The following is a 23,723-nucleotide window of genomic DNA, read 5'->3' as shown; positions in this document are numbered from 1 at the left end:
GTCTCTTTTTATAAGGACACTAATCCTTTTGGTCCAGGGTCCCACCCTTACAACCTCATTTAATTGTAATTAATTCCTTAGAGGCCCCATCTGCAAATACAGCCACACTGGGAATTAAGGCTTAAACATATGAATTTGAGGAGGACATAAACATTCAGTCTGTAACAGGAGCTAATGCTCCATCTGACTTCTTTAAGGATAAATAAAAGTAGACACAGGGGAAATTTTGATCATAAGAAAAAATCAGAGGAAGTTACTGTTGTTGCTCTGATGTTGTTATTCTTAAAAAGTACTCTATGCAGTTAATATATCCAAAAATCCTTAATTGCCAAGGACAATTCTGGGAAAATGCAAATAATCAAAATTAACTCAAAAAATAGAGAAATAAGTAAATATATAAATAAAAGAAATTGGAAATGCTATCTGATAACTAAAAAAAGAGGAGGATCAGGGCCAACTGGTTTCACATTGTCAAGGAAAAATAATCCTCATGTTACAAAATCTTCTCAATAATACTTCCTGATGCCTAAAATAAATATTAATAATAACAGTTGACATTTATTTTGTGCTTACAATTTGTTAAGGACAGTGCAATGGTGATATTATCTCATCTAACTTGTTATGTAAATAGCCTAGCCTTAATACCAAAACTTAAGAAGGCCCTGTAACAAAAAATGCATACTAAAAAGAACAGTACAGAAAAATGGTGTTATACCAATGATTTAAGGAAGATTTATATAAGGAAACATGTTAATATTATAACACATCAAAGACCTAATAAGAAAAATCATAGGATAATTTTAGTAGAAGAAAAAGGACGTAAGTAAAACAAATGAAAAAAATAGAATCAGTAATTGATTTAAACATGGAATAAAAAGCACCTTCCTTAACATGAAAACAGTATTTCTGTCTCACACAATGGCTGGAAGTGACACAGTCCTTATAAGCAGAAATGTGCCAAAGAAGCCAACCATCATTTTTATTATTTAATGTCATTTCAAAAATTCTAAGCCACAAGCAATGTATTTTACCTATTGAAATTGTAAGGAGAAATATTATTTACATAGGTTATGCAAATATATTTTAAAAACTCAATAAAACCAATAGAAAGTTCTTAAAGTTAATAGGAGTTCTGTAAAGTGTTTCAATAAAATGTAAAAATGCAAAATCGTTAGTTTTTCTCGATTTCAGAAATAATCAGGAGATGTGAAGGGGAAAAAAAAAAGATGCTCTACCTCACAGCGACAAGGACAACAGATGAAATGCCTCAGAAAAATATTCTAGACATAAGACGCCACCAATCTTTACTCCAAGATATGAAACAATTTTAATAGAATGACACAGCGTGTTTTCATTGAAAAGAACAACTACATTTGGTATGTCATAGTTTGCAAATAACTTCAATAGACATAATGAAATACTTCTTAAATACTAACAAGATTTTTTTCAAGGATGGACTTGATGAAAATAACTCTAAAATTATCTGAAGAACAAATAGGTTATATGCAATTAAAGAAAATATTTATGAGGAGGGAAGTTATATAAACAATTTAAAACCTGCTATAATCAACAGATAGACCGATGGAATAGAATAGATAATCTTGAAATGAACTCATACATATACCTGAAAGTGTTTGATAAATAAAACAATGTGCAAAGGAAAAATTATGCAATAAATATTGTTGGGAAGAATTGGCTAGGTATTTGAAAAATATATCGTTACTCCTTACTATATGTAAAGAATAAAATAATTCCAAAGAATTAGAATGCCTAATATAAAATAAATTACAATAAAACCTAGAATAACATATTGACTAATCTTCAGGTATGAAATACTTTCTAAGTACTAACATAACGAGAAGAAAAGGGGAAAGAGATAACACATATTCAACTACAGACAATTTAATAGCTTTGTGTACCAAAAAATGCCAAAATTAAATCCAAAGACAGCCTACTAAAAACTTTGAAACAAATATAAAATTGAAGGGATATTATTACTAACAAGTATAACTGATAAAAATTTCCTTCAATATAGCAAGTTAAATAGTAAAAGCAATTTGGGAAATAATGGGGCAATCCAGATGTATACAGCAAGCATTAAGCTAATACAAATATCAGATTGTCATTTGAGACTCACTTCGATCTCAAATTCTGCCCAGTGTCAAACTTTACCAGTATTTTAAGGATGCAATCGGTCAAGTGTCAGGGAGAGGGCTGGAATGTTCTGGCCTCCCCGCAGGCTCTCCTTTCACATTACCCAAAGTCTCTGGTCAAGAACAGTAGAAGTCCTCAATGTCACCTCACACAGTGGGGAGCAGTTAAGTTATAAAACATCTCGGTTGTGAAGCTTCTGTAACATTCTCCAGGGAGCCATGCCTCATAAAGCCATACAAGTGTTTATTTGTTTACGGTGAGCAATTCTAAACCAAAAACATCTTCCTCAAAGTATTTCACAGATAAGAATTCTCCCTCCCAGCAAATATCATTAGTCTGTCAGCTCGGAGGTCAAGTTACCATGTTTGCAAGGACATTGGACTAGGTCATCTGCCTCCTTCCCTCCCACTCCCCATCTCCTGGGTAATCAGGAGGGATCTCAGGCTAGCTGGTTTAACTCCTTCCCCAGCATAACTTTTATAATAGAACTGTTTGAAAGAGATAGAAAGAAAGGCGAAAAAAGAACACTCAAGTCACAGTGTTTCCTATGGATTGAAGGAAAGCAAGACCAGTATCAGTGATAATAGTTAATGGTTCATTACAACAATCCCCGAAGTAAGCGATGCTGACCCGAACAATGAAGTAACAAAAGGATGGAGAAAAAGAATGAGACTTAATAAATGCTACAATATTTCAGTTAACTAATTGTAATAATTGACTAGATGTCAGATTAAGGGAGTCAAAGGAATAAATCATGATTTCCATTGGAGACAGGCAGGTGTATGGATGATGTGACTGCAAAGATAGAGAAAACAGAGGAGCAGTGTTGGGGAGGGTAAAGGTTCTTCAATAGAAGATGGGACTGTGATTGTGTTTAAATTCTAAGGGAAAACAACAATTAGAGATATCAAAGTTGAAGATGTAGGAAAAATCAGGGATAATAATTGAAATGAAGTCACTTTACTCATTTAGATTCCAGAATTATGAGGAGGAATGAGCCTTAGATGTGAGGACAGTGGTCTTTTCCACTGTGGAGGGGTGGGAAGAAACAACAAGAATGTTCTTTTTTGATCGCCTCCATTTTCTCTAGTATGTTCACCAAATATGGCCCTTTCTTCTGAGTATTCATCTACTTGGTAAACTGAATATTCAAAATATTATTTCTTAGGGAAGAATCCAGAGTCAGAAAGTTAGATGACCCTTGAGGATGTTTCTTTCAGGCTATAGAGAAAGAAGCCAATGGGGCCAGTTGAATTAAAATGATAGAAGTCCTCCCCTCCAAGGGCTGTAGTACTTGTATCTGTAAGATTAAGTTTCTCACTCTTGGATGTTTTTACTCCTAAATTCCACTTTTTTTGTAATAATATTGTCTTCTGTTAAGTTTGTTAGTCCATCAATCAGTTTATTTTCAGGTGACTCAGTTGCAAGTGAATTGAACTTGTAAACTTGCAACTTGCTTCTTTTCCTGCGGTCTCCTTAACCACACTTTTTCCGTGTTGTCTTTTAGGTTGTTGACTTCTTGCAGCTCATCCTTTCTATTTTAGCTCTTACTGGCCTATTCTCTTACTATAAATTTAACTTGAAGTTTCAGAAGCACCTCATTAATGACAGTGGGCTGTTTTTATTTAATCCTAGTAAAGCTGGTGCTAATTAGTTTCACATGAGCTCAAAAGATGATCAGCGTGCAAAACTTGGTCTGATCCAGAAGCTGTTGTCATGGCAATGCCCCATCTAATTCAGTGTTTCTCTCTATAGGTAGATATTCTCTCTCCAGCAGCCTCCTTCTTAGTTATCTATTACCATCCTTTGATATGCATGATGGTATCTTGTGTTTTGTTTTCATTTTTGTTTTTGTAGCTAGAAGAACAAGAATTTAACATAGAGGACAGGGGTGGAGGAAAGCGCAAAGGGAGACAAAGCAGTTTATTTCCTGTGGCTTCACTCCCTTGCCCTGTAAATTAGAATAAAGCCTCTACTATTAGTAGATAGAGGATCAAAAATAAAGGGAAACGTTCTGGGAGAGATGTTGTGAGTGTCTCAGCACAAAGTTGCTGGAGTCATTGACCAAGTCTGATTTAGAGAGCTGGTCTTCCAACTGCAACATGAACCCAGGAACCCTGGCACCCAGAGGGTTAGAGGTCAGGGAAGAGCTGCGTTTGGGTTTCTAGGTCCACACAATCAGTGGTTAGGGCAGAAATGAGGCTGCGTCAAGCGGATTCTTGGACTAGTGGAGCCACATGAGGAAGGACAAACAGGGTGGATGGGGACTGCTGCTGCCAGACCATTTGGAGTCTGCATGAATCTTTTGTGTCTTTCACAGAAACCATTGAGGGGCACCTTGAAGAAGAGACATTCCTGGTAGTGAGACATATGGAGATCAAACTGTCCTACAGTGGTGACTCAAAAGCATATGAACTTTTACAGTAATCTAGAGAGATCCAGGGAATATAGAAATTTATAGAGAAGGAATTATTTATTATGGTTTAAGTAATGATTAAAATAAATACTTGCAAGTCCATTAAAAAATACTCACCAATGACATTATGTGGGCAAACTCTGGGGTATAACTGAAAATTGTATCTAAATGATTCCTTGTCTCTTTATTGTTTTTAGGCAATCTAGCTTTTTATTTTTTTGTATATATAAATATATTTTTTTATTGAAGTATAGTCAGTTTACTATGTTGTTCAGTTTCTGGTGTGCAGCATAATGCTTCAGTCATATGTGAACATGCATCTATTCATTTTCATATTCTTTTTCACCATAAGTTACTAAAAGATACTGAATATAGTTCCCTGTGCTCTACAGTATGAACTTGTTGTTTATCTATTATATAGATATTAGTTAGTATCTGCAAATCTCGAACTCCCAACTTATCCCATCCCACCCCCGCCCCTCCCTGGTAACCGTAAGTTTGTTTTCTATGTCTGTGGGTCTGTTTTCTGTTAGGCAACCGAGATCTTTGAGGTGAGCTGATTTTCAAAGCTGACTCAGCAAAGCAGCACGTCAGGAATCCATCTGAAAGAGAACATTGCTAGCAGGATATAACTGCCTGAGAGGACGTGGGTTAGTGATTTAGCTATTCTAAATGTGTCAACAACCCTTGGCGTTCCTTGAATTGCTTTATAACATCCCAATAATAATAATGATAAAAATCTAGGCTTGTCCCTGCTTTGATTTACCTCTCTACACAATCTTGGCGGCAGGAGAAGAGTTACCTAAAACTTCCAGTATTCTGGACCGATTTCCAAAATAAGAGCAGAGAGAGAAGTGTTGCTGCACCTCGTTTGTTCTAATGAACAATGGCTCCAGAGTAATATATGTCATAAAGTGAAATTTTATTCTTACAATTCATAGACGTCTTTGCAATTGTAAGCTGAAATCTCAATTCTTAACATGTATTTTTACAGCAAAATGCACTGGGGTCAAGCCACTCGTGCTCAGATCTTGACTGACCGCTTTCTGTGTGACATGAGACAAATAGGGATCCATTTCCTCATTTGTAAAAATGAATTTTATTGTAGTGTATATTTCGTCTGGTCATGATGGAGCTAAAGGAATCACTATTTGTTAAGTGCTTAGAACCATGACGTCACATAGAAAGTGATACTTACCTGTTTGTTAAACGAAAAAAAAGAAACATTTTTCTTGAGAATTAAATGACAAAATCTACATAAAAGTCTTAGCCTGGTGCCTGGAACATTGCAAATGCTCGATAATTGTTAGTTATTTGGTCATTCCAGAAACATTTGTTGACATCAAGGATAGGCCAGCTCTGATGAGGCACTAGGGGTTAAATGCTGAGGAGAAACCCCCAGTATCTATCCTATAAGCCTAGCTGTGGTTGAACAGAGGTAATATTAACCACTCACACAAGTATAGGTGAACTTGCCACTGCAGTAAGTGCTATGCAAAAATGACACGTGGTAGCATGAGACACATACTGGGGGCCTTTGCTTTGATCTGTGTGTATATTGGGCAGTGGAGGGTGTTGGGAGGTTATCAGGGATCCTTCCATAAGCAACTTCCAGTGGAGCTGAGACCTGAAAAGTACAAAGGAGCAAATCAGCAGAGAGAGTAGGGAAACTGTTGCAGGCAGTGACCCTGTGCACGAGGGCCAAGTACCTTGCAGAGGATGCCAAAGGGAGCTTGTCATGCACGAGGCTGGAGACAGAGGCAAGGTCTCCATCATCCAAAGCTGTTTAAGCCACATTAAGACGTGTTTGACTTTATCTTAAAAGCCATTGGAATTCATATCCTTAAACAGAGGGATAACATGCAATCTATGGTTTGAAAAGTGTTTGTTGGAATCAAATGGAGGACTTTTTAAAATGGGTTTCTGGGTCTCACCCTAGAATTCACCCCAGCATTTCTGACTCCATATGTCTGGCTTTGGGTGGGAGGATTTGCATTTCTAACATTTCAGGAGATGCCAATAGTGATGCTGCCAGTCTGGGGACCACACTCTGAGAACCACTGATCTAACTGCATTGTGAATGAACTGAAAGGATCAGAAGTGAGTGCCAGGTGGACCACTTAAAAAGCAGGGTCAGTAATCCCTACAAGAGATGCTATACATTTGACCTAAGAAATGGGGAGAAGTCAACTGATCTGAGGAATATGTAGGAGGCAAAACTGGCAGGACCTGGTGCTAGGTTGGATGTGGATTTGAAGGACAAGGAAATGTCAAGGAGCATCCAGTGGGTTAATTGCTCTACTTTGTCATTGGAAAGGAAGAAACTCTTATTTTCAGAGTCAGAAACAAAATATAGTAATATTTTGACCCAAAATAAAAAATTTTCCAGGCTTCCTTGACCTTCATTGGCTGGCTGCTATGGTCTCAAACCTGACAATAATCATAGAAAGCGCTGGTGCCGACAACCAAACTATGAAAGGCTGCCTGTGAAGGGCAGCCAGAAACACACCCCCGGCCCCGTCTGTGGGACTCCCCACGGCTAGGTGGCACACGGGCCAAGTTACCCTTGGGCTCAGCGTCAGATCTGATTGCTCCAGCTGCAGCCAGAGCTGGTAAATAGAGCTGCGAAAGTGAATCGAAGCAGTGATTAAGAACTAGTGCTTGTAAGTAGAGAGAAGAGAGCAGATAAGAGATCAAACTAAAAAAAGTTAATCCCTGAATTGAAAAGAAAATTTCAAAGAGACTGAATATAGAAACTGCCCAAGATAAAGACGTGTCCAGTGCAGGAAAGTGACAGTTGGCAGTTTACACGCCAAAGGAAACAAATGTCAGAGACAAAAATGAAAGTGAAAAAAGAGAGCGATTTGAGCCTTTTGGAGGTAATATCCCTAAAGATGAAACCACAGTAGGAGCAAGTCAGGAAATTGTTAGTTACGCCAGAATGTGTTCTGAGGAATAGTCAGAAAAAGCACTGGTGACCAAAGCTGGCATATTTTGGTGGCAGCTTCTCTTGTGTTTGGAAGAATTAAAACAGAGGCTTACGCCTGGAAATACCAGAGAATATATCCAAAAGTCTTTGAGAAAGTTTCACAAACACAAATTTGATAGCATTCCAGAGATCAACCAATATCTTCTTGCCAAAAAGTAAATGGCATTTCTCCCAAAGGCAAGAGGCATTTGGCTCAGGAGCTAATGGGGAGAATTGTTGGAACCCAGCGCAAGACTGCCCAAGAGAAAGGTTTAGTGGGACGTGTGGTGTCAAGGGAAACTTTGAAAGTGAAGCGATAAATATATAAAGTTTTATGGTACTTCAGGGAAGAAGACAATTCAGTGTATAGTGTGGAAAGTATAAGGCTTATATTTCTATTCTTATAAAGGATCCTAGCACAAAAATCGTAGGGAGGAGTAAAAGCAAAGTAAAGCAATACCAAAAACAAACCTCCTCTCAGTTTCCACCCCCACCCAATGCTCAGCTCCACTGAGCTCCACAAAACTCTCCGACAGGACACCCAAAACATTTTTTAAAGGGCAATTTAAATTATGAACACTCGGCGTAGTATTCAGAAGACTTTTGCAGAATCCCAGGTACTCAATACCATGACATTAACCACCACAATGATTATATGGGGAACAGTTGTCCTCTGAGCCTGCCTAAACAGATTACATCGTCGGGCGTCACCCACCACCAAATACTAAACTCTAGGCGGAGTGAAGAGATTTGTTTGCTGTTTTGAGAATTTATATGTAGTTTTTAAAAAACCCAGATCATTGTGGATATATTTTAAAAGATTCAAGTTATATACTTCATATACTGCAGGAAGAAAAAGAGGAAGAGAGAGAATTGAGTTTTCGTGTTTTTCACTTTGCGGGTGGGGGCGGCTTGGTTAGAATTTGTTTTGTTTTGTTTTTGCTGTTTGTTTGGATCTGTCTGTTTCAAGCAATAAAACCAGTTATAACTAATGTAAACAAAAAGGAAAGGATTGCAGGTTTGTGGAGTAGCTCTTGGGACTGAAGGAATACCTGAAGTACCAAGCCCAGGAAGGCGGGATCCTGAGGTGCTTCTTGGACGCAGAGAGCAGAGTTCATATAATTGTCTTCTCGGGGAACCCTATTGTGACTCATCAGCTCCAAGATTTTCCCCTCTTGGCCCTTAGACTCAAATTTTAAAGTCCCAGAGAGAGAGTTTGAATGATCTGTCGCCCCTGCTCAACACTAGTTGGGGAGAAAGGGAGGTATTGTTCTCTGAAGTCCCAAAGATTGTACCCAGGGGAAGAGAGGTAATATCCTGATAGGAAGTTGGGGAGTTATTATCAGAAGAAGGGAGAGTGATTGCCAGTAAAAACCAGCAAATACCTGCTACAGAATCCTCTATGTATAGAATGCTTATAGAGCAAATCTTTTGTAAAAGGCTGATACCAAAAACTCTTGAAAGACCCTGTTTATAATTTGTTTTATGTATTTTATCCAGACGTTATTAATAATGAGTTATGGGGTTTTGTACTTTGTACTATGGGGTTTTGTACTGCTCTCAATTTCAATGATCTATAACCTTTCTTGAATTTTTAACTTCTTATTTCTTCCGCCTTGGACCCTTGTTCTTTGTCCAGCTGGTTGAGTTGGCCAACTTGTTCATTAATTTCCCCCAAATTGTGTAAACTTGTCAATTTCCTTCTAATTACTGTTTTAACCATATTTCACAAAATTTGACCTGTAGGACCATCAATGTCATTTAGTTTTAAAGAGTTGAGATTTCCTTCACATTCCTTCCTGAGTTCTCCGCAGCTCAAGGGTTAATTAACAGCTCCTGGACGTATTTAGTATATACATTTTCTCCTCGTGTTATTGATTGGGCAACACGGAAGCTAACTTTGATGGCCAGCCTCAGTCTTTGATTCCAACAACTGTTCTAGGAAGTGCTCCACAATCTTTGGACTTACAAAATCAACATTTAATATCTACACAGTGTCATATGCTCTAAGAAAAATTGTATAATAAAAAAATACGATTTTTTAAGTATTCAAATAAATTTAGGTAATAAAATGAAGGATAATTTCCCCCTTTTTCTGAAAGGAAACACCTAATGTTTCTACACTAGTTTAGATCAAAATTTCAAAATACTTTAATGAATCTGAAATTGATAGACCATATTATTTTGGTGAGAGGAATAATGAATTTCAGAGGATAAGTAATTTGGTCAAGAGACAGTTTGGCAAACATACTATGTATTTCTGTCTTTGTATTCACGGTCATAAGGAGGCATGAAAGTCAAAGAGGAAAGACATTGAAGACATTAAATTTTTTTAACCCTTGACTTAATATTTTAGCTGCTAAAATTCACAAGATCAATATTATTCCCCATGACATTAAATTGTTTTCTTTTGAGAATGCATATATCTTTATTTTGATAATATTAATATCATTTTAATCCTAAGAAAAACTTTTTGAATGCCCCAATACCACATAGGTGAGAATGTTGTTTTAATGCCAATAGAGCATTTGACTATCACATCCTAGTGGACATTGAGTGTACTCACAGAGCATTAAAAGTAAACAAACAAAAAAAATTTGTAAGAAAAAAATAAAAAGTAAAAGAAAGGGATTTTAATTTATCAAATTTTGCATCAGTGTACTAAAAAAACAACACAAAACAAAAAACAGACATCAAGAGTTGCCATTTGTTACAGGATGACTATTCTGATGCATTTTTAACTGTGAAGATAAACTTATACCAAGTATGAAAACATAGCGGTCTCCTTTTTAAAGTTTAATTTTCTATTGAATTCCATCTGAGTCGCAAAGTCACAAAGTGCACTCAAAAAGTGCACTAGTAAATAAGTGATTATATCAACTGGGAAATGTTCACAAATCTGATGTGATATCAAAATACTAAAACTTTTAGTCATAGCTTCAGTGATGACAGTCTTTGTCATGTCAGTTACTTTCTACAAGCAAATAAAAATATAACAGGTAAGGATGGCATTGAAAAAAATGTAACTCACCTTGAAGATATACTGGTACATTTATAGCACATTCTGACTCATTATTTATACAGTTTAGGGGAAACTTCCTTTTAAAAGCAGTTTCTTGGCTTGAATGAAAGCTCTGTTGCTAATACTGGAAAGGAAAATGCCATTGATTTTGCGATTAAGTGTATTTTAGGATGTACTACCCGTTTATCTCAAATTGTATCTCTGATCAGCACTTTATCTCTACCGCTACCTACCCCTCTATCTTTCTCTTTCTGTTTCACAGGAAAAATTATGACCTCAGCATCCAAAGGAATTCTCCGCCCATTTTTAATCGTCTGCATTATCCTGGGCTGCTTCATGGCATGTCTGCTCATTTACATCAAGCCCACCAACAGCTGGGTCTTCAGTCCCATGGAGTCAGCCAGCTCAGTGCTGAAAATGAAAAACTTCTTCTCCACCAAAACCAATTATTTCAATAAAACGACTATTCTGATTTGGGTGTGGCCATTCGGGCAGACCTTTGACCTGACATCTTGCCAAGCAATGTTCAACATCCAAGGATGCCATCTCACCACGGACCGTTCTCTGTACAACAAATCTCACGCAGTTCTGATCCACCACCGAGACATCAGTTGGGATCTGACTAATTTACCTCAGCAGGCGAGGCCACCCTTCCAGAAATGGATTTGGATGAATTTGGAATCACCAACTCACACTCCCCAAAAGAGTGGAATTGAGCACCTGTTCAATCTGACTCTGACTTATCGCCGCGACTCAGATATCCAAGTGCCTTATGGCTTCTTGACCGTGAGCACAAACCCCTTCGTGTTTGAAGTGCCAAGCAAAGAGAAGTTAGTGTGCTGGGTTGTAAGTAACTGGAACCCTGAGCATGCCAGGGTCAAGTATTACAATGAGCTAAGCAAAAGCATTGAAATCCATACCTATGGGCAAGCATTTGGAGAGTATGTGAATGATAAAAATTTGATTCCTACAATATCTACTTGCAAATTTTATCTTTCCTTTGAAAACTCAATCCACAAAGATTACATCACAGAAAAGCTCTACAACGCTTTTCTGGCTGGCTCTGTGCCTGTTGTTTTGGGGCCATCTAGGGAAAACTATGAGAATTATATTCCAGCAGATTCATTCATTCATGTGGAAGATTATAACTCTCCCAGTGAGCTAGCAAAGTATCTGAAGGAAGTAGACAAAAACAATAAATTATACCTTAGTTACTTTAACTGGAGGAAAGATTTCACAGTAAATCTTCCACGATTTTGGGAATCACATGCATGCTTGGCCTGTGATCACGTGAAAAGGCATCAAGAATATAAGTCTGTTGGTAATTTAGAGAAATGGTTTTGGAATTAGTCTTCCATCATTTGCACACTTGGCAAATTATTTTGATGAGCTATTATCCGGGTTTTGAGGATAAGAAGAGAGACAACATTTCGCTTTTGTGTCACAATTTATTTTTATCACTCTCTCTTGGGTAACATGTATATTTTGATGGAGATTTTTAAGGGTGCAGCATTAGCAATCACTCCATTTGTTTTTAAATTATCCTATATATACCTAATTATGTGCACTGAAAAATAATTTATTCTTCTCTATCATTGGTACACATTTTTTTTCTCATATTTTTGTGGTGGTCTGTAATGTAACTTTGTGATAGGACTGTTGTTTCTACATCGATCAGTTGTTTAATCCATTTGGTAAATGAAGATGCACATCTTCAAATACGAACTATTTTAATTAAATATTATCATCTCTAGTTTCAGGTTTGCATAATGTAACAAAGGAAAAGCATTTGTCATTGAATTCTAACCTCTTTGACTTCAAAGTTGAACAAAGTGTGTAACTCTCTATTTGACCTGTCTTTTTACCTGTTCACCACATTTGTGAATGTAGAATTATTCATGTTGTGAATAAGCAAGATAGTGAAGCAGAATGGTCCTATTCGGAAGGCTATTAGACTTCCCATTTATTTTCATTCATTTGACTTGAAAATGCAGCCGCATGGTCTCATGCTCTTAAGTTAAATTAAGTATTTTTAAATATCTAATTTGTTGGGATTTTTAGTACCTGGGAAGTAATCCTGGTAACACTTAAGAAAATCTAAGATGGTTTTCTTCCTGATCTTAGCACTTATTATTAAAATAAAACAAATCATCTCGTCAAGTGACAAGGGGAAAGGATATGTATAGATACAAATCATACTTATAAATGGTACATTTATGCATAATTTTAAGAATATATCAATTTAAAATATTTTTTCTGAATGCCTAATGTTTAAAGCAATTTTATTTTACCATTTGGACAAATAAATAGACATAGTTTGTCCCATCATTTAGAAGAACCTAAATAAAATTATCCTCAAGGTATTAAGTATAAGATGTTACACATAATAAAATAGGGGTCTGTAGGAAACACATCATGCAAACACAGAGTCAGATCTCAGTGCATGTCTGTTGAATGAATAAATGAATGGCATTGAAAGTCATCATAAAGTTTTTGTTTGTTCCAGTAAAGTGACAGTTCTAGCCTAGAGGTACTAACTGGAGATGATATTTTATTTTCCATTTTGTAATTATTCAAATATAGAACATATGACCATGGCCCTCAGGGTTTTACAGAACCAAAATAAGCTTTCATTCTATCAAGTTTTTGGAGAATTCATCCCTGAACTTGCAGTTGCTGTACAGTGTTTCTCCTCCATAAGGTTAAGTGCTGGATATAAGCAGAGAACAGTATTTGAGAAAAGATGGGACGATAAAGATTCTTCAAGGAAAGCAGTCCCCAAAAGAATCTTGAATGACTTTACTCCATGCAGACCAAAAACCCATCAGAAGTGTTAGAATGTTCTGATGACATCCATTTGGGTCTATTTGTGACTTATTCTAATTGCCCTATATGTGTTGACAGTAGACCTCAACTCCACAATTCTCAACATCAAATGGAAGTTAGAGAGGCAAGTTTGAATTCAGGAAAGAAGGAGCTAATTCCAACAATGCAGACTGCCTCTTGAGGGAATGAGCTCTCGGGACCATTAGAAGGATTTGAGCGAAGAAAGACTCCTGCATGAGATGAAGGACCATTTGTTTTCCGGTTCATTGCTTTATCCATGATTGAACAGACTCCCTGTGTCAAGTAATGCCCTAACCAGAGATAAAGATGAATGAGGTACCATCACTGCCTTAAAGGAATTTACAGTTAAGTGGAGAGGGACAGGGAAGCATCCTTTAAGTCTATGTTTATACACATACTACTCTCAATGGAGTTTATATGAGTCACTGCTGATTTCTTGAACATAAGTTAGCAAATTTCCCCAATTGCTTAGCTACTTGACCTGTGTCTGAGCCACAAACTTTGTTCACTCATTTGACCTAATGGAAGATTCCCTCGGTATTATCTCTTTTGACCACACTCCATACAGAAATGGAATGTCTGTATGGATGCCCTCCTGGATAAGGAAAAGTTCTCCACCCACATTTATTTCATCATGTCAAAATAAGTCAAATTCATACATTTGTGTTTACTTTGCTAGCTTTCTGGCCTACAAAATGATCTGAAGAGGATTCATTGCTAACAAGTTTAGAAAAACCTGCTTTCTTAAAAAGCAGAAACATGTTCAATAAAAAGCTTTTGCCATGGTAGATGCTCGTGATCTCAAAGAACTGAGAAACCTGAGGGCATTGCTTCTGTTGTCAACTGTGAATTTGGTCTGAGACTATGGTTATATGCCGACAATATGACTCAAGCTAAGGCAACAATACTAAGGGACTAACTAGCACATCTGTATATTAAAAACCCATTACCAAGTCCCAGAAGAATAAGTTTTCTGAAGTTGAAGTGCCAAAATGAATGAGTCAGCTTTAGTCCTGTGTCCACCGATCAGTGAGTTTTAGGGCTGGAAGAAATTATGGTAATGTTTACAAACGAGTCTCTTCATCCTGCTTATGATGTAGCTAGATCCAGAGATATTTGTTAAGACATATGTCTGCACACACACATACATGAGCTACTGACATGGCCAAGATTAGAATTTAAGGATACGATCTCTCTCGATCCTATGTTCTTTTTCATCATATTCTCATCTTATCATTGAAGTACGTCTTAATGCTAAAAATGTGAATGCCTTATTGGTATTATTAAGGCCAATAGAATGTTATGCTCTGTGTGGAAGCACTTTGGCTTTTGAAAAAGTATATGGTAAATAAAACATGGAACTTGTTAGCTTTCTTTCTGGTTTAAATATTTTAGGAGTTGAGCTTTAGCAGAAGGAAATGAGCTTTCACGACATTTTAAGTGCAATGCAACCCTCAAGATGGTGACTGTTTCTCAGTCACTTTTTAAATAAATCCTGTGGATTCCAATTCTTTTTAAAGCTATCTCATGGTGAAAGATAAAGATGTGACAGAATTATCTTGCTGCTGGTTATAAAGACAAATTTTGCTAGGAGATAGATTGTGAATATAAAAAATAGAGCATTTTAAAATTTCTTTTTAAAAATATCAAAAATCTATTACTTTCAATGTTCTAAATATTTAAATATTATTTATTGAAGGTCTTACTAGTAAGAATATATAAATATTAATTATTATAGGCCTTATTAGTAAGAATATATTCTGAATTCTCCATATCCAGCAGTATGTCATGTCCAAAAAAAAAAAAAAAATGACAGTCATAGTTTATGACAGCCATAAATTTGACAATATGAAGTAGAAGCTGAAAAAAATTTTCGAAGCGGGAAACCAATATCAGTTAAAAATTTCTATATTTACTACATAAACCGTTATAATCCAGAACTTGCAGAAACGTTTTCTGTTCTGAGGGCTTAGAAAGCTCAGAGCATTTGAGGTGTAATGACCAAATATTTAGAAATTATTTGGTGAGACTTTAAATTCTTGCCTCCAACTGGAGGGCAAATATGGAAAGAGCAGGAAACTATACTACTGAGATCTTTTTGTCTCCCTATTTTCAAACTAGATTCCATGAGTCTTAAGGTAATCGGCTAAAAAATGTCTTTGCGTGAATTAATGTTACCAAAACAAGGTTTAGATCTTTATATTATGACTTTGTGCTTGATCATATCCTTGAGTTCTCTTAAACTTTGATCTCATTCGGGGAACTTCTTAATAAATTTATTATAATCAAGCTATTAAATAAAATAAATTTTAGAATTTAAAAGATAAATCTAGTGCCTAATACAGGGGAGGATCTCAATAGATATTTGTTGAATGAATAAACATACTGCATTAGAGGTCATGCAAAATATTTCTTTTTACTGTGATAGCAGCTCCAGCAATATCTTTTATTTATTTCATTGGGCAGTTTGCTGCCTGGATGCAAAAGGAAGGCATTTTATGTCCTTCCAGTCTTACTGCATTCTAAGACCCCAAAAGGAGTAACATCCCAAGAAAGATTACAAAGGATTTGGAACATGTTAACATTCTATTCAAATATTAACCTACCAACTGTTTCCAATAGGAAAAACAATTAGTATTTAAGGAGAAAATAAAGTGCAAGCTCTGTGAAGGGTACATATTTATTACCAAACTCTGTATGGGGAAGAGTATCTTTTCTCTCCTCGCTAACTGCACTCCTTTATATCCCAAACATCAGTCAGTTAAGATAGTGTATTTTTCTGGATGTCTCTCATCTAGAGATTTTGTAGCATTTTGCAAATGGGTAAGCTCTGCTCCTCCCAAAAGTGATATTCCTCTCAGTAATTCACAATGAATGCATCGACATCCATAAGCATTAGATAGAGCATTTTCCAACATAAATGAGAGCTAGCCTGTTAAACCAGAACTCTGAGTAATGCTAGGCTGGGTTATTGCTTCAAAAAACTGTAACTTTGAGAAAGCCACTTAACTTCTCTGGACCTTGTTGTTTGTAACATTCCTTTTAGCACTAATCCACTCTCATTTAGGATCTAAATTAATATATGCGTCTATTTGCAAATACAATTCCAATGACCATCGCAAAATAATACTTTGAAGGTAAATATTCCAACACATTTCCCTCTTATTTCCCTGAATAGACAATTAAAGTATAAAACGGATTATTTAAACTAGTATTTGGAAAGAAATGAATCCAGTGCATAAAATATAGTAAGTGCTCAATTAGCTAAGCCTCTTCCTTGAACTCCTTCCTCCTTTTAGTTCTCCACTGACATCCTTTGCAACTCTTAGACTCACTACTCACTGAGAACTTAATTGCCTGCAGAAGGATGACCATATATTGGGCATTATTTTTAAATATTTTAGATTTTTCTAAACCATCCACATTCTTATTACAAGAATCTTTAATCGTTTATTGATGCAAAAATTTCAAGGAGGTGGTGGAGGCACAAAATCAATCCCCAGATGACAGTAAAATAGGGAGGCGAACTGGAGCCAGATTGAATACATCCAGACAATTTAGTTCTCTTTTAGCTTATGGCCAATATATATATTTATGCATTTAATTTACATTGAAAATATTTTAAGAAGAATTTACAAAGAACCTTTCCAACATCAGCTGCCTTTTGTCAACAGTATTGAAAAGCCTTGTTCCTGGGTCACCTCACCTAAAATCACTAGAGGTGTTTATGAACAATATGATTCCTGGGCCCTGCTCATATAATTGGAATCTCTTCAAATAAGTCCAAAACTCTGTGCCTTTAATGCTTTTCCTAAGTTATTCTGTTCCATGCTATAGTTTGTGAACCATCCTAAGCCAATGGTTCTCAAATACACGTATGTTTTGGGACTCCCTGGACCAGCTGCGTAAGAATCATTGGAAAAAGCGTTAGTATCACACAGCTTCTAATTCTCTGGGTCTGAGATGGGAGCTGGAATCTATATTTTAAAAATCTCCCCCAGGTAGTTCTGATGTGCAGTCGGTTTTGAGGTCTGCGTCTTAGCCACCTGTTAAATGGGACATGTTCTATTGCTCAATTGATATGAGCTATCACCTTTCTTTTGTTCATCTGGAATCTTCCTGTCAGTAAAGTGTTCCTTTACTTCAAGACCCAAAACATTATCTATGCCTGATTATTTCATGCAGGAGCCTAGTACTGGCCAACAAATCTCTTGACTTGGAGTAGGTTATTTACAGTCTCCAAACTTCTTTCAAGATTTGAGTGGCTTGCAGCAGGATTTCTCCAGCCTGAATGCACATCTAAGTTACCCGGAGAGGACTTAAAATTGTCGCTTCCCTCCCAACCCCCACCCAAGAGATCTGATCCAGTTGGTTAGAGATAGGACCCAGAAGTGAACAGCTGTAAAGTCTCCACCAGAGGTGACAGCCACCTCTGGGAACCACCAGTCTACGCAAAAGGCATGAACAGTTCTTGGCCTGGAGGACTTAGCAGGACAAGAAAATACTGTATACCTTGAAAAAGATATCCTTCATTCTCTTTCTCGGTTCTAACTTTATGTTTGTGTTTTGCAGCAAAAAGACGGGACTATCCAATTACTAACATCTTTCATAGCCATAAAATCTTAGGCTTCTGTGATCTGCTTATCTGCTGTATGTGTTTAAGGGACCTCTTAACCAGGTTCCAAAGTCCTTGCCTGATGAGTAGAAAGTAATTCGCAGCTGGGCTATAGCAACAAGGTGTAGCACTTGGATTTTTTTTTAAATTGAAGTATAGTTGATTTGCAGTATTATATTAGGTATACAACACAGAGATTCAGTATTTTTATAGACTGTACTCTATTTAAAGTTACAAAATAACGGCTCTATTTCTCTGTATTTACAATAAACAAGAAGGATATATTGTACAGTGCATGGATTTTTGATGACCACAGATTTAGAACTGAATCCCAGCTCTGCCACTCACTGTGTGCAAGTTACATGACATCTCTTAGCCTCAGATTTTGCATCTGAAAAGTGGAGGTAACATATTCCTGATGTGTTTTTTGTGAGGACAAATGAAATGATGTTTCATTTCAATTAGTATGGTTCACTGTTATGAAAGATCATTGTGTGGAATCCAAAATTATTTCCACAATTTCAGTTCTAAAACTCTGAAAACGTTAAGTAGGTTTACAAGAATCATTGCAAACTTAAATAAGCCAAAGGAATAATCCTCAGGAGGGGAGGAGGAAATAAATATAGTGTAGAAGCATGCATTCACATCTTCTGGAATCACTAAGTAATGGGGGGTGGCGTGGGAAGCTGGCAGTTGTATTGCACAAGCTTTGTGTACATTACTAAACATATACACCATTTCTTAAAATAATTGGAACCCAAAGCAGGCCTCATTTCCTCCCCCTGTAATGAGCAATCAGTAAATTAATAGTCAATTTAGCTTATTATCAGTTGGTCTAGCTCAAGTCACAGAAGGGAATACCAGGAAGATTCTCACATCATTTTCTGGTCAGGAAAGAAGCCTAGAAATATTCAACAACTTGAACTACTTGTCTTAATCCCTCATTTCAACTGTCCAGTAGTTTAACCACGGACCCAGTTAACGATACAAGTTAGGAGACAGAATTAAGTCTCCAACTACTTTTCCTAAAGTTTAAAAAGGATGCCAAAAGTTACTTTTTTAATGTTAGGGTATACATTCAAAAGCAGGAATGTATCTGTTTAGTCGTGCAGAAATAAAATAATTCTTAGCCAGCCTGTGATTAAGACTACTCTAATTGCTAATTGCATAATGCAAAGTTTTGACATGAATAATCTCAGCTGCTCATGTGCACAATTTCTAAGTTGTACTGTAATAAAACAAAAAGTAGACTTCAGGAAAATTTTTACTTCTAATGTATACAAAATGAATGATATTCAAAAATAGTATTTTTAAGCAGTTCCTCATCGTGTCACTTTAAAGAATATTAGAAACACTGATTATTTCAGGTACAACATTAGAAAACTTAAAAAAGGTGAATCAAGTCCTTTTTCTGAGTTCTCTGGCACCCAAGTTATTGAATTAATTGTACATGTGAAGTATTTAGCATTAGAGCTTGCTGGACTTTCACTGTGAAAAACAAATACAAGTTTGAGCTGAAAAATTTTAAGAGTGATTTCTACAGAGAGGTATGTAAACTGGTGGCCACAATCGGCCACATTCCATGTTGATTACCGAGAGTGCAAGAGATGGAAAAGCAGGCTAGGCAGAAACAGTACCCAGACTAAATTACAACCCAGTACTACTCATTATGCAAGAAATACGTGCTAGAGTTACAGCAGTGCATCCCCTGATCTCAGACAGGCCTCATTAGCCACCTTCGGTCCCTCGGATGAGATAGGCCTGAAGATGCCATCCTCACCCAAGGCGAGGTTGCCAGGAGAGAGCTCACCTTCATCTAGGGCAGGCTGTGTGCTTCCAGGGACTGTAATGAGATCAGGCCTTTCACATACTGGTTTTTTCAAGAGCCCTTGAGCAAATCAAGAATCGCTGGTTGTGTGAAACCGAGAGCAGTGCAGTTTTTAAATAACAGCTGACCTATCTCAAATACTTCACATTATTCTAAAATAATGAATCGAAGGACAAAGACTGCCTTCTTGTGACCAGAATTTTACTTAGAAGGGAAAAACAAAACAAAAAACTCAGTTTATGGATGCTCTACACTCAAATTAATGAAAGTTCTTTGCACAGGAAGATTAACAGGCAATGTGGCATCGGAAATAGAGATAGAAAAAAAAGGTTGCGAAAATAATGACACCTTTTTTACTCTTAAAAGGTTAAGTCTCTAGAGCTATCAGCATGATGGCAGTCTTCACAAACAATATATTTATTCCTGTGCTTTTTTCCCCCTCTCTTTTGTCTTTTTTCTCTTTTTTTTTTAAGGCTGGGTTTAGCAGGAGTCAGGGTTAGTGGAGCAATTGTGACAATATGGGAAATACCATTTCCATATATCCTGTGTAAGATGAAGGTAAGAAGTCATGTTTGAGGGAGGAAATGCAACCAGTCAAAATTATTTGAATGAAGTTATTGAGATTTATCATCTTCATTGGAATATTGAGGTTTATTCTGAATCTAAAAAAAAAAAAGCACATGTGGATAATAGATGTTTTTAGAGGGAAAAAGCAAAGAGCTAACAAGTCTGCAGGTAGATTCAAGCCCACAAAGCTGCAGAAAGGAGGAAAATGGAAACAAGAGACACAGAAAGGAGCAATAAATAAGGATCAGAACTCAAGTTCTCATTTACACAATCTATTGTATAATTCGCTAGCTTTTCTGGGCCACAGATTTCTCGTCTGCCAACAGAGTGCAGTGGACTTTACATTATCATCACCCGACAAGCTTTTACAAATTTTGCTTTGTTGACTCGACATCCTGGTTTAATTAGCCTGGCACAGGGCATGAGCTGTCATGTAGTCTCTTAGAATTTTTCTTCTTTCCTCCCTCCTCCCTTCCATGTGGTCATGTGGATGCTCTGTGAGCCATAAGAAAGGGGGGAAAGAAGTCAACAGGCAGTTTCTTTAGGAGCTCTAATTAAAGTGCTGCTAAAGCAAGATGCACTCGATGGAGGATTACAAAGAGTAAAGACTCCACATGCTCCCCTGATCTCATTTCCTCAAGACACACATCCAGACACACCATGCCTATCTTTTTTTTTTTTTTTAAATGTAGTTCAAGTGTAACTTGGAATAGAACGACATACACTCAAGTCAGGATGGTCAAAACTATCATGCTGAAACAAAATGTGCCAATTCTAGCCAATGTGTGACTTGTAAGGGTCAGTAGTCCATACACTATTTGGATGGTAACTGTATGTTTTATTCATGTAATGTGATTTTGCACTATTGTATTGTCATATTTAAACAGACTCTTAGAAACACCCTGAAACCTAAATGCCAAATGTACAGTTTATAGGTTCATGTTATTTCCGATAAGGATTTAATTGCATTGTGCTAATAGTTGTTTAATGCTCTTAACTTTCTGTATGTGTGTTATTGCCATGCGGACCCAGTAGGGTTGTCGTAAGCACACTAATTAGTCATCTGAATTTTTATAGATAAAAATCACACATCGATCAGAAATCACTTTTCTACTTATTTTTTTGTAGAGTATTTTTCCACACTTGAAAAAACATGATTATTTTATATCAAACATCAGCTTTTCTTTAAAATCTTATTTTAGTAGCCAGTGCATGTTTGAAATAAGATGTGCTAGAAATTCTACGACAATATTAAAGTTACATTATATGAGGTGAGAAAACGCATGCCATTGGTGACTCGTGCAACTTTGGGGGGACTCCCCTGCTAACTCACCCACAGGCATCATCTCAGTCCGTGTGCATGATTCACCTTCTTTCAAGAGTCCTTTTTAGACTTTAGTTGAGTGAAGATGTTGCTCTTAGAGCTGATGAGCCCATAGACAAAGTCACCTTGCTTATTTTCTAACTTTGCAGCGTCTTGTGGTAAATTCCACCCCACCCCGCAATTTTCTTCTTAGAATTTCTCATTGGCAATAAGACACAACGAATAAAATAGTTTGTTGGCCAATGATACAATTTAGTGTATAGCAACTTACATTATCATAAAGCATGAGGGTGTGAAAAAAATCATTTTAATCCATTCCATACTATGAACACAATATTCTGGCAGCTTTTTCTACAATCGAGAATGATATGTCTGTCTGTCTCTCTCTTTTTTTTTTTTTCTTTGACACTGCCAAAAATCAGTACTACTGCCGGGGGTGGGGGGCAACAAGAACAAAAAAATGAACAGCAAAATAAAAAACTTAAGGCCAGATCTGCAGAGCCCTAAATTGGGCAAGAACGTAGAACATCCAGGAAGTGTGGACAGCCAATCAGTGTAATTGGTGGGAGGAAAAACCATAAACCCAATCTTTCTCAGTAACTTGGATAATTAAGGGAAAAAAATGATTGCATAGAAAATAACAATTTTGGCCGCAGAGACCAAAGCTCTATATACTGATAATTTGCAGTAGTCCATGACAGAAATTACTCCATTCAGTGAAGTCTTGTTCTTATTTTTGTTTTTGTGTTCTTTTCCAGAAAATATATTTGTGCTTTTGGAAGGACTTAATTCCAAACAGATATTATATGTGGACCAATGACCATCCCCCACCCCCATGAAATTAGTTATTCATCATGATATAGTAAGGCTAGAACTTAGCACTTGGTGACTTAAAACACCAATATAACACTTACACTGTTGGAAGGTTATTTCATTGCTATGTTATTATAAAACAGTGGGGATCCTATTTATACATGTATTTATTTATTTATTTGCAGAAGTTTGGTTCATTCAGGTTATAAGAACAGCTTCAGTGAAATTAGCACAAGGGTAAGAAAATGTGACTCTAGCTACTATTCCAAGTGAAAATCATGCAGCTGAGTCTTGCTACATCTCGGAGTCAAGCATTAATCCAAATGAGGAGTAGCCAGTCCTAGCAGTGCGGAGGCCAAGTTCACCAACCAGGATGTTGTATGTTTATGACATTCAGCAAACATCGATCTTGGCTCTTAGTTTATTACCATATTGTTCCTTTCATTGATTCAACTTGTAAATAACATGATGCATTATGGCAGCTAAGCAAATATTTTAATAAGCCATGAAAGGCAAAATGCCATTGAGGGTCTGTATATTCAGCTACTTGGAGAACTTGTATTTTCCACAAATTAAATTGGAGATGTTATTTGAAAATTTCCTTTAAAAGGCCATTACAATGTGAGTTCCTGCCCATCGATGTCTTTCTGAGCTTATAAACGTATGGTGTGATTACTATAGTTGTAATTTTGTGAAATTTCGTTCAGCAATTAATAGTGACTTCAATCTGTACTAAGATCCCCGGCAGAAATAAATGTACAAATGATTTGAGCCTGTATATATAAGAAGAAATTCTCTTCAATCACATTTCTGATGTTCGGTGTAAGTACTTCACTGATTTACCACTGGAGTTATTCCTTGTATGTGTAAATAATGATGTTCTATTCAGGCCTAATGAATTCCTGTACTGTGAATACTTAAAATAAAAGAATTCAGTTTAAATGTGCAATACTTAGTGCTGGTTATTTACAATGCTTATGATCAAAATCATTCACTTGAGATTCATTTCCACTTACATGAAAATCCAGATCGCCTGTATATATGAATTAAAATTTAAAAACTAAACACATTTTGCACATTATACACTTATTACAAATACCAAATGAAAAAATGACAGTCACGGTACATATGTGAACAGTTCTACACTAGTTTGTTTCCTTGATTTTGCA

At 36.6% G+C, this 23,723-nt stretch overlaps 1 protein-coding gene across 1 annotated transcript in view; it reads left to right on the top strand.

Moving 5' to 3' along the window:
• Window positions 1-23,497, top strand: part of FUT9 (fucosyltransferase 9) — an 89,339-nt gene extending 65,842 nt beyond the window's left edge. Inside the window, exon 2 of the mRNA XM_074368606.1 lies at window positions 10,823-23,497. Within this exon, the coding sequence (XP_074224707.1) occupies window positions 10,831-11,910 (1,080 nt within the window). The 5' untranslated portion in view covers window positions 10,823-10,830 and the 3' untranslated portion in view covers window positions 11,911-23,497. The remainder of the gene's footprint in view (window positions 1-10,822) is intronic.
• The last annotated feature ends 226 nt before the right edge of the window (window positions 23,498-23,723 follow it).

The sequence above is a fragment of the Camelus bactrianus genome, chromosome 8 (genome assembly GCF_048773025.1).
Source record: "Camelus bactrianus isolate YW-2024 breed Bactrian camel chromosome 8, ASM4877302v1, whole genome shotgun sequence".
NCBI classification, from domain to species: Eukaryota; Metazoa; Chordata; class Mammalia; order Artiodactyla; family Camelidae; genus Camelus; species Camelus bactrianus.
Note: the sequence above shows the minus strand (reverse complement) of the source record. Positions and strands in the feature narration are given on the sequence as shown.